General features: G+C 50.5%; 1 protein-coding gene across 4 annotated transcripts in view; it reads left to right on the top strand.

Annotated features, from left to right (window-relative positions):
- PRKCE (protein kinase C epsilon) overlaps positions 1 to 12,000 on the top strand; it is a 496,664-nt gene that overhangs the window by 464,408 nt on the left and 20,256 nt on the right. For 2 of the 4 annotated variants that reach the window (XR_011426090.1, XM_023619702.2), the window contains exons 13-15: positions 1,197 to 1,385; positions 5,188 to 5,334; positions 10,652 to 10,681. Coding sequence is in view for 2 of the 4 variants with exons in the window: in XM_023619702.2 (XP_023475470.1) it covers positions 1,197 to 1,385; positions 5,188 to 5,334; positions 10,652 to 10,666 (351 nt within the window). In the remaining 2 variants the exon portion in view is untranslated. The remainder of the gene's footprint in view (positions 1 to 1,196; positions 1,386 to 5,187; positions 5,335 to 10,651; positions 10,682 to 12,000) is intronic. The other 2 variants (XR_011426089.1, XM_001499053.5) reach the window with 1 other exon arrangement.

Raw genomic sequence — 12,000 nt, 5'->3', positions numbered from 1 at the left:
GAATCTGAGCCTCGTTTGATAAATGAGGAAGTCAAGTGACTGGCTCAAGATCACCCAGAAAATTTAGCACCAAACTTGGAATGGAATGGAAATAATCTGGTTGGTCTTCTCTCTCTTCTATTGTAACACATGGCCAGTGCTGCAGAAAAATTAGGATGGGGCAGTTACTTGCTTTTCAAAAGGTTCTGCACCTTCTTGACTTTAGGTAGAATTCCTCCCAGATGCTGAAATTATGATTCAGTTTGTAAAACCGCAGTCCTCATAGATCCTTCTGCAGGAAGCTGACGGCAGAGAGCATTCGGCAGCGTCATATTGTACATGCATTTAACCTAAATAAATTTGACTCTACGCATTTGGTCAGAGGAAAAAAGAAACCATAGATAGGAGAAGTGACCATTGACAAAGACAAAACACATCAGACAATCTAGGAGGTCATTTGACTCGGGCATTGCAATAGAGAGAATGTTCGTTAGTGAGAAACACTGCAGATAAAAGGAGGGGGACCTGGGGCTTCATAGAGGCAGGTAAACGAGGGATCCACCCACCAGTATTATAGGAGTCATGAGGAATGTTGGAGATGGGTCTTTTCTTGGAATATCCAAGAGCCTTGTAGTCCTTTGTGGTTAGAAAACAAAAGGGTGGACAGATTTGTTATCTAGAGCTTCTTTTCCGAGAACACAGGACTCAGGTAAATTGAATATCGTCACCATTTAAAGAAGACTGAATTCTGCTCACCTTTCCACTCAGTGAGCCATGCCCCGGGCTGAGCGTGAGAGGGGAGACCTGAATTTGCTGCACTCAGTCACTTACAGCTTGCTTGTGTCTTTCTTAGTCTGCATCTCGCTCCTCTAACCCTGATTCTAGTGTCAAAAATATGCATTTTTTTATATGGCCCTAAATGTGGGTCAGGAACTTCATCTGGTGCTCAAAGAAACAGTAATTTGTTCCCACTGGAGGAACAGACTGACGGTGTTGACTTTGGAGAGTTGATAGTTGGCCCTCAACGTAGTGCCGCTCAAATGCAGTCTGCACTGATTTGGCTGATTCAGGACCTAAATTATGTAACACGGGGCTCCGCTTTATGGAGGAGCAAGGTGGAAATGAAGATGTGGTCCTTCCCACAGGCGCTTGTGGCACAGGCGTGGCCACGGATGGGAGTCTGTGGTGGGCCCTGATGTTGCCTGTTTCCTGAACAGATCCTGCAGGAGTTGGAGTACGGCCCCTCGGTGGACTGGTGGGCCCTGGGGGTGCTGATGTATGAGATGATGGCTGGACAGCCCCCCTTTGAAGCCGACAACGAGGACGACTTGTTTGAATCCATCCTCCACGATGACGTGCTCTACCCGGTCTGGCTCAGCAAGGAGGCCGTCAGCATCCTGAAAGCTGTGAGTCATCGCCAGCACCCACCTTCTGCTCGCCTGCCCTTCCCTCCATCTCTCTCTCGTTCTTCTCACTCTGTCCCTCTCACTCCTCCCTCACCCACTCCTCCTTCCTCCCTTTCTCTCTCTTAATGGGGGGAGTTGCAGCTGAGAGGATGGGGCATGGGACAAATCGCTCTTCTAGCGGGAAAGGAACTGCACATTTGTGTCCCCTGAGGGGGAGCTCTGTGCACATCTGTGTCCTCCAGCCTTTAAGAGGGAGCAGAACCACCCCAAACTGCACTGGTGTCACCCCTGTCCCTTACCCTGTGGGGTCTGGACCCTCCTTCCTTATCTGCTGCCCCGCCCTGACCTGTCTTCCTCTGGAGCCTGTGATGGGGGAAAGAGAGGAGGGGAGAGAGGAGAGGGTACTGTGCTCTTGTGTCCACAACAGCACCGCTGTGGCTGAAGAGCTGATCAGAAAAGGAGTGTCCCCTCAAGATCTATGCCGCCATGCTGGATTCAGACATGTGATAGAGAGACTGTCCCCACCCCTACAGATAATCCTTCACACGTGAAACCGTAATACTTGCTCAACGCAGTCGTTTGTACAACGTGAGAGGCTTGTCCTGCGGCGAGTAAGTGAAGTTATTAGCTGTCCCCCTTGGAAAGCTGTGGAAGCCAATGTGCAGGGCAGCTAAGCTGACCAGTTTATGGGGAAGGGCCACCCTGCTCGGTTGAGGCAGGACCAAGGTGACAGCTCAGGAACCTTGACTTCCAGTCCTAGCTTCTTTCGCCCATCGGAATGCCCCCAAAGTTCAGTAGTTGGCAAACTGCATTTGGAAAATTTGCCCTATGCAAGTACCCTCTCTGCCATGATTTATTCTTCGTATTCTTTCAATCAGCTCCCGATATTTACCTAATTGTATATATCTTACAAAGAAACTTTATATCACTATCATAAATGGAAAATTAGCATCACTTGCCATAACTAATTAACATAAATCATTCTATGAAAAAGTTAAAAAAGACCTAAAATTGTTTTCTAGGTGTCTGGGGGGACATTTACCGTATTTTGGGAAATGGCACATCAGAATAGGTTACTCTTTTGTAGCTCTTCTTTTTCTTCCTCCTTCCTTCTTTCCCTCAGCTCGTTCCTTCACTCCCTTCCTCATCTATTTTCCTTTCTCTCTCTCCCTTCCATTTATTAATTCAGTTAATATTGAACTACTATTTATTGAGCGCTTCCGATGTGCTGGGCATTGTGCTGGATGCTAAGTAAGTATTGGTGGGTATAACAACCATCGCCCCTGCCTTGTGGAGTTTGCAATCCAGCAGGAGAAAGTGGGCAATAAATAAAAAAGACATCTAAACATAGTCACAATTGGGAGAAGAGCATGATGGAAGCAACTAGAGTATGTTTACTCATCCATTATTTATTCAACAGGTGTTTACTGAGCATGTAGTATGTGCCAGACGCTATGCCAGGTGCTGGCTAAGGAAAAGCCTGTAGCACCCAAGGCAGCAAGAGCACCAGGCCAGCAGAGCTGGTGGCTCGTCCAGCCCTGAGCTCCAGCCTGGCAACCCTCCATGTGAGGCCCCCCACAGCTCCCCAGCTGGGCCCTTTCATTTAGGACGCCCCGCAGCAGTGGTTCTCAGCTAGCGGCAATTTTGCCCTCCTACCCCAGGAGACATTCAGCAATGTCTGGAGATATTTTTGGTTGTCACACCTTGGAGGGGGAGGTACTACTGGTATCTAATGGGTAGAGCCCAGGGGTGCTGCTAAACATCCTACAATGCACAGGACAGCCCCTGCAACGGAGAAGCATCCAGTCCAAAATGTCATTCGCACAGAGGCTGAGGAGCTTTGACCACAGAGATTCGGAAGCTGGAGGCTGTGCCTGTGTCAGCCGGTTGGCGAGGGTGAAGTCTCGGAGAGAAGAAATTTTCGCTGCAAGGAGAGCCTCTGCCTTGGGGGCGGCTTCCTGAGCTGTTAAAACCTGTGTGTTTATCCGAAGCCCTGCTGCTTCCCCTCCCAGAAGTGGGAGGACAGGAAGAGCTGAGGAAGTAAGGAGGAGCCTTCCACTCCCTTGGCCTTGGAATACTTCACTTCCTCACATTGTCACTTGATTCTAGGGCCAGGCCCGGTTTTCCATGACTCTGGCCACTGAGCTGTGTCTCTGAGGGCTGCTGCCTACATGAAGGCCATTTGCTTCAGAGAGTTATGCAGTGCAAAGCCTATGCAACAGTAGGTGGCGGTCCTGCTGCCTCCTTTCCTCACCACTGTGCCCTTAGGCCAGCCTTCAGCCTCCTATTCAGTCGTTTCAGTGTACTGAGGCATGATAGGAGCCAGGTACTGAGCTAGGTGCGGGCAAGTTAGGGCTGAGTCCTATATCAGAGAGCTCACCAAGGGAAGATGTTTAGACAAATTACAAATTTAAATAAACAAAAAACATGGGATCCCAGGTGTCCACAGAGAGGGGAATCTGGGGAGGCTTCACAGAGGAGGCAGCATGTGGACTGGTTCTTAGAGGATGCATGAGGACTGGAGAGGGGCATTACCTGAGCAGTTTTTGTGTGCCCAGCTGAGGGGTGTGGACTTTATCCTGTGAGCAGTGGGAATCAGGGGTGTTTAAGCAGGGGCGACCTCTGCTGACTTTTGGATTAGAAAGATGACGTGCTTTGGTACCATCTACCCACCCCCTTCTCTCTCTTATGTGAGGCTCTCACCCTCCAGCAGCACTCACTCCACACCCACGTACTGTGGCTTCAGGGACACCAGGCAAGAATCAGTAGGAGGCTCTCCCTGCCCGAGAAAATCTCCCTGGCTGAGGAAGCCTGAAGTTCCACCATTATAGATTTATTCCTTTGGATTATAATTTATCCTCTTAAATTCCTTTGTTTAAATACGGACTCTCAACCTTCACCCCGTGAAATGGAACACTGTCTCTAACACACATGTACATACACCCCTGCCTTTATTTTGGGAGGCTATCAGCTATTTCCACCTACCAGCGCCAGTTTTTTTCAAGGTTATATTGGTAGACACCTGCTCAATTAAATTAATATTTGCCATCAGGGCTGACTCATTTAATAGAAATAATAAGTTTCCCTGGGTGTGTGGGGTCACCAGATACCAGCCAAAAAATATAAAACACATCATCAATGTGGTTTTCACAGGCAAGCATTGGGAAGCAATAAGTCTTTCTTTTTCATGTTTTTTATCTTTTGATCTACATGGGTATTTTGTGCCAGGGATTACACATTCAGATTTTAAAAACGTGGGAGGGCCCAGGTCCACGAAAGGAAAGAGGCAGGAGGTAGCTTTGATAATTTACCTTGACGTGAATATCTGGTCCCCTCTCTCCCCTCATGAAGGACTGTTGACCTCTCAGCGTGAGTGAGTTTATCAGACATCAGCGTCTCTCATGAGAAGATTTGAGAATCCGAGGGCAATCAGGAAGTTAGTAAGAGCCTGAGTTCCTGATCCAAATTTGGTAACTTGCTGGCTGTTTGACCTTGGCCAAGTTAATTAACTTCTCTGCCTCAACTACCTCACTTATAAAATAGAGATAATAACATTACCTCAGAGGGTTGCGTTTGGATGAAATGAGTTAATATATGTAGGGTGTTAAGAATGGTGGCTGACATCTAGTAAGTTCTATATAAGAGTTAAACAGTACCCTGAGGGTCGAAGCCCCTCCTAGTGCAGAAAACAGGCTTGCGAGGTGATGCTGAAGGTGCGGCTTTGGCTGACTTTCATCCTTCCCCCACAGCCCATCCCTGCCAGGCCTATGTCACTGATTCTGTCCTGTCCTCATCCCCGCAGTTCATGACCAAGAACCCCCACAAGCGCCTGGGCTGTGTGGCAGCACAGAACGGCGAGGACGCCATCAAGCAGCACCCGTTCTTCAAGGAGATCGACTGGGTGCTCCTGGAGCAGAAGAAGATCAAGCCGCCCTTCAAACCTCGAATTGTAAGTAGGGCTCAGAGCTCGTTCCACACAGCGGGTCGGGCCTGGGCGCGCTTGCACAGAAAGACTGGTCTGGGGCCCGTTTACAGCCAAAATGACAAGGACAGAAGGTGGCCAAGATGCTCCCTACAAAGGAATCTCTTAGGCCCCAAGAGTGTCCTGTTGAAAATGTATAACCGATAGCTGTGACCAAGAGGATGATTTATATGGGACACAGAAGAACACTTTATCTCGAGAGAGATTTATTTATTTATTTTGATCAAAAATTACAAGTGATAACTAGTTTCCTATGTATGGTGAAAATATAAGGTTTCTTTATAAATAACCTGGTTCGTTTTTCAAATGAGTCGATTTAAAGAAAAAGATTCACCCAATAGCAGTCACGGTCATTGTGTGGCACTAGCACAGAGCGGGAATTGAGACTGAGTGACTGATGTTTGAGAAGGACTGTCCCTGAGGGGCCACCAGGGGCCAAGTCAGTAAGAGCCGGGTTCCTGAGGCAGGCCCCTTCCCGCCCGCTGCCCCTTCTGACTTCTCTCCAGCCTCAGCACACACTTCCTTCCAGGTTCTTAGGCCTGGTGTGGGGACGCCAGTCGGAGAGGGTGCAAAAAGGGGTGTGTGAAGCTCAGCGATTGGAAAAGGAATAGAACTGTCAAGTCTGGGCTTGACTCAAGGCAAAGACCATGTCCTGGCCGTGACCTTCCGCTGGAAGGGGAGGGGTCGCTGTGCTCCCCTTAAAGTCAGAGAAAAAGAGTGTGCACGTGTGTGTGTAGAGGGACTATCTTAATTCTGTTGGCTTTTAGCCCCATGAAGCAATCATTCGGACTGAAAATTTGGGCAGCTGGCTGGCTAGCTTTCTGGGAGTGAAGGGGGTTGTGTAATAGAGGAATTTACTGAGCAGGACCCCAGCGCGGTGGGGCTGGGGTCCTGGGCAGGAAGGACCTACAGTTGTCCTGTCAGCCCTCAGTCACCCCACATTCTGTCAGGTGACCCCTCCTTCCTCACTTCCAAGTACAGAAAAGAGCCTCCTGTGCTTTGTGAATCACCCGAGAGGAATTTCACTATATTCCAGGAGGTTTTCTGGGGAGTGTTTATTGATAGCACTGTGATTCTCAGAAATGTTCCATCAAGGGGAAGCTCTCAGCTGAAGGGCGTGGTCCAGGCCTCGCCAGACGCCAGATGCCAGACGGGAGCATAGCAGATTGACCGTCCCTGGACAATCACTCCTATCACCATTCTTCATTCGCTTCCTCCTTTGGTTGTCATCATTCTCACTGGCTATTACACAGCTAGCACCGGGGCCGTGCTGTGGATCCAGGCAGGGCTCACGCACAGGCTGGCCTGCCCGAAGGTCCCTACAGGTGGTCTTGAAGGAGGACTCCAATTAACTGGCCCCAATAAGGTGAGGGGAAGCTGGCAACCAGGGGCCAGGCAGGGCAGGAGGAGAAATGAAAGTCTCAGATCTGAGAATGAAATGTTAATTTAGGTTTAATCGAAGTTCATCAAACCAAAGAAAACTGGAAAGTAGAGCTAAATCAAGAATCCAGGCCCAAGAAACAGGAACCCAGGGTGAGAGCAGGGCCTGATCCACGAGGTAGGTCTGCAAAATGTCACTTCAGTCTAGAATCCAGGTCAACAAAATGACTTACAGCTAAGCTTGCGGAGGGCTAGGGCAGGGCTGGAGCAGGGTGCAGAGTGGAGAGGACGACCAAGCCCCAGGGGACCATCAGCCAGGGCTGTGCAGGGGAGAGAGGGCCTAGGGCCGGGCAGAGGCAGGCAGAGAGTCTTTGCTGAGAGCCACACGGAGGCAGGGAATTAGGGCAGATCTTTATGATAAAAGGCACAGGAATTTTGAAAGTATGGACTCATGGAGAAGAGTCCCTCACCGGTAGAAGGGGTGGCAGAGCGTTGCTCAATTCCAGCTGAGGACGCGGTCTGAGACATCAGGAGCCTGAGGAGCGCTGGTCTCCGAAAGCCCTTCCCAAGGCCCCAACTATCCCAGGGGTTCCTCACCGGGCCTTCCACCCTCTAGTCTGAGCTCTGAGCCAAATGCAAGTGCAGACCTGGGAGGAGTGACACCCTGAGCAGTCCCTGGCCTCCCCAGAGTGAGGGGAGGGCAGGAAGAACGGGTATGAGGTTTCTGTGGGCCCGAGGGATGGGGAAGGAGCCAGACACAGAGGAAAGGGAAAGAGTGGAGATGAGTCAGGAGGCAGGCACGTCACCCAGTCCACTAGCGTGCAGGCCTCGCCCGGGCCCAGACAGGCAGGGATCCCCATAAAGCTGTCCCAGGCCAGGAGTCCAGGTGTTCCTGTGGGCAGAGATATGATGGGCCCCCAGGAACCAACAATGAAGTACATCCCCGGGTCAGGGGGTCAGGCCCACCTGGGGGTCAGATGGGACTCCATCTCTACCTGGAGCACAAGGACCCGTGCTTCCTTTCCTGGGGCCTCTCGAGAGCCCTCCACCTGGGACCAGAGGGCAGGACTGTGCTTGCTTCCTTTGCTGAGGGGCTCGAGTTGGCTTCCAGGGCCTTACCACCCCCGGAGAGGATGGCAGAGAGAAAGGGCAGAGCCGTCCAGGAGCTCCCACCAATTTCAAAGCTGTCTTAGTCAGCCTTCCTAAAGACTGACTTCATTGTTGCCTTGGAAATCGTCTTCTGTGCACGTTCCTACTCACCGCCCCCTAGACCTCCGGAGTTACCCTGGACACTGTTGGGGGTCAGGGGAGAGGGCGCTTAGTAGGTTGGTTTGAATTAAGTTTGAAGGAGAGAATTAAAACATCTGAAGGAAGGAAGGAAGGATAAAAAGGGAAATTTACACTGTGCAAGAGGGGTTTCTGGTCACACTTTGAGCCAAATAATGTTAATCTGTGCAGAGTTCTCAGCTACAGGCCTTTAAAAATGTGTTCAAGTTATTTAAATCTGATCGCATTTATATTCTTGGGACTAGAGATTTCTCTCTGGAGAAATCAAAAGTGAGAAAGAAAAGAACAATTCACGTCCAGTTAGCAGGTTGGAAAGGTGTCCCAAATCTGTTCCTAAATTGAAAATTCTTTTCTGAAAAATGTGGATGGCACCACTGTGAGTCACCTGTGGGCTGGTGTGTAGCAGAAACAAATTTTAAGTTGAATTAAAGCCCACTGCAATGATGAATATACTGTATTTCTCATCTCTGAAAGCTTTGCAGGACCAATGTGAAAATACACAAGATTTTTATAAGCTGTCCCCGACATCTAACCAACTCAGGGTTAGCCCTGGGGGTGTGGGTGCCTGCGTGGCTCAGATATCAACAGTGAGGACAGCTCTGTGCTCCAAAGGCAGTGTCAGCCTTACCCACAGGCAAAATGGAGGGCCATCCACAAGAGATCATTGGAGGGACACTGGGGTCCCACAGAAGTCATCTTCTGTTCAAGGGGCAGGGAGTTCCATCACAAGACAGGGCTTAAGGTGTCACATGACTTGATGACACATCAGATGCCTTCTGGGGAGAGTTGGGAAAGAAAGGTTTTGACGGAACGAGGAAGGAAAGCTGGTTTAGATCCTGATATTAGGATGAAGTGGCCAGGATAGTGGGTTGCAAGTAGCCAGGGACAGTGTGAGGTTCTTGGATCTTAGAGACAGACTCTGAGTCAAAGGAAAGATGCTGTGGCAAGAGGAGGGATAAGTCTATGAGCAAACATCACCAGCCTTGCAATTTAGTGGTGGCCTCAAGGAGACACTGGGCATGTAATTCAGCAGACAAGGAAACCAGATGCACAGACTCCCTTAGTCTCATTGGGCTGAAGATCCCCAGGGCATTTGGTCAAGGGTCTGACGCCTGTGAGGAACTTCAGGTCTTTTCTGTCTTGGGCTAGCTCCGTTTGCTCCCTACCCATGCCCCCCTGACATCACACCAGAATGCCACCAATCCTCAGAAACCTGCTAAATAGCTACTGTCCCATTCCTCAGCTCACCCATACTGAATCTGAAGACCCTGGGGTGTCCTGCCTGTCTGATTCAGGAAGGAATTGGTTTTGTTTGGTGGTGGGTGCTGGAGGTGAGGCTGGGTGAGGTCATGTCATCCATTCTAGGGCTTAAGAAGAACCAAGGTGTAGTGGCATGTTTTCCAGAGCTCCTGACCATCCTCACTCCCACTGCACAGACAGAACTCCTCCCTGGCAGAACCTGCCAGTGGGCACAGCAAGCCTGCGCTCTGCCCAGGCTGGCTCAGCTGGAGGCTGGAGTCCCTGGATCACCCCCATCAGGGCCAAGGATACAGCGAGGGAACAGCTCCTAGGCCCGATTTCCATCCCCTCCACAGGAAGCCTCGCCCCTCTGAAGATATCACCAAGGAGATTGTCCAGATTCTCAGCTGGAATTTGGCCTCTGGTCAGGTTCCATCACATTCCTCGATTGGCTGCTGTCCCCTCCAGGCCTTTGCCTTCTTGAGATTTTTGCTAAGCTGCGATTTCTGCTCCCTGGCGCCTAAACCTGCCTGTCTAACCCCTGCGCTGACTCACTAGCTGTCATTAGTGTGACTGGGTTGCCCTGCCTTCAGGTTTATGCCCCTTTGCACTAATCCTCACCCCAGGACGGTTTTCAGCGGCCTGTTTCAATGTGGAGAGTTTCCTCTTGTTTGTCCCCAGCTATCCTGTGTATTCTCCCTCTTTTTCTTTTTCTTTTGTACTCCTCCTGTCTATCCTCTATCTACCCACATACTCAACTGATTTCACACAAGCAATGTGCCATCAACACCAAACCAAAGACTTTGTGCTCAACTCCGTTTTATGGGGGTGGCTTGCTTCAGAGCAAGGGCATCCAGAGTGGATGGCAGGCACCCCAGCAGTGGGCGGGTGAGGGAATAGAAATAGCAAAGCCAGAAAGGCAAGAGCCAAAGCCTTAGATGCTGGAAAAAGTCTCCAAGCATAGCATTCAGTGGTCTATTCCACTGGAGATTTGGTTCCAAGATGGTGGCATCATCTAGTTGCCAATGAAAGTAGCACATTTAGCTTTTGTGTTACTGGTGGGCTCGCCTTCCTGCAGACCATAGAGGGTAGATGTGATGTGTTTGGTGTGGTTGAAGGGCATCATCTGATCTTGCAGATCTTGGAGGTGTTTTGCTCACTCCTAGCTTCCTTCCTGCATACCCTTCCCTTCCCCCCAAAAAGCGTTAGGCTCTGAGATTATGGCTCCCAGGGCTTCAGTGCTGGAAGAGGGAAGCCAAGGGAGGAGAGAGAACTTTGCCTCCCCAGAAATCTAGCTGTCCTCAGTGAAAGCCAAAGGCGAGGAGGGAAATGCCGGCCAAGTAAACTTCTCTTTGTGTACGTGTTCTCTCTTTTCAAGTTTGCTTCAGTGTGAATGTCCCTCTTTAAGGTAAGGCCTCCAGAGTGGGGAGTCTCTCCAGGTAGGTGAGCCCTCAGACCTGGTGACATGGAGGCCCCTTTCAACCTCATGATTCGTTTCCATCCAGCCATCCACACTGCATGGCGGGACCCCTAAGGGAGGCCTTTCCTGCATGCTCCTGCATGACTGGGCTGTGCTGAGAGAAAACTGGGAAGTGGGCTTGAGACCTCACACCCTCACCAACCAGCAGCCTGAGGAGGAGCCCTGCTGAACAGGCGGCCCCTTCCCCTAAAGCCAGCCCACCTGCTCAGGACTGCCTGATGGCGTGGATCATGAAGACAGAGCCCGAGGGGCCACTAGAGGCTGTCCTCCACCTGGAAGAGCAGGGACGGGGCCCAGCTGGTTCCTGTAGCTGCTGTCCACGCCGTAGTGAGAGCCTTTAGCTTCCAAGAGGCTGTAAGTTCCCTCAAAGAGCCAGGACTCTGACGCAGGGATGGAGGGTGTAGGAGAAGTCAGGAGTCTGTTTTTGGTAGTTGGCCCAGGTGGTGGCATGGTACAGTGGACAAGGTACTGGCTTTGACCTCAGAAAGATTTGGCTCAGAATAAAATTGCTGTCACAGTAGGGCCATGTAAACCTGGGAATTCACTCCAACCCCGGACCTCTGGCCTTCTTGAGCCCTGACCTCTTTATCTGTAAAATGGGCATAAGAATACTTCCTCACAGAATTATAATAGGATTAGACACAGACCTAAGATGCTTTGCATACTGTAGACTCTCGGTAAATGTTGGTTCCTCTCTCTCCATTCACTGTGCCCGCTCAGCCTGTTAAAGCCACTCTTCCTCTCCATGCCAAGACTCCAAGAATCAAGAGTTAAGGATTGCAGGAGGTCATGTGATGTTTGGAGGCTGGGCTTTGGAAACAGATGCAACCAGGTTCCTACTTGGGCTGTAGGGTATTGGGAGAGTCATTTCGTCTCTCTGAGTCTCAGTCTGCCGGTCCATCGAGTGGGGATAGTAATATCTACCACACTGAACTGCTGTGAGGAGTGAAAAACCTAATTATGTGAACAGATTAGGACAGTCCTTGATGTACAGTGAGTGCAGGGGTGGTGCTGATGCTGATAGTGATGGAGACAGGTGGGGTCTAAGCTGAGGGAGGCTGGCCTGGACTATATTCCCATTCCAATGGACTGCAGGAGCCAGGAGTTCAGATGAGGGATGACACCATGCGGTCAGAGGAGCATCCATTACAGAGCAGAAGGGCCTCTGCAGACTGGCAGAGCACACAATTTAGACTCTGCCGGAGAGCCTGCTGGGGCTTAGTTCGGGCACAGCCCCTGGTCTGAGC

This window comes from Equus caballus, chromosome 15 (genome assembly GCF_041296265.1).
Source record: "Equus caballus isolate H_3958 breed thoroughbred chromosome 15, TB-T2T, whole genome shotgun sequence".
NCBI classification, from domain to species: domain Eukaryota; kingdom Metazoa; phylum Chordata; class Mammalia; order Perissodactyla; family Equidae; genus Equus; species Equus caballus.
Note: the sequence above shows the minus strand (reverse complement) of the source record. Positions and strands in the feature narration are given on the sequence as shown.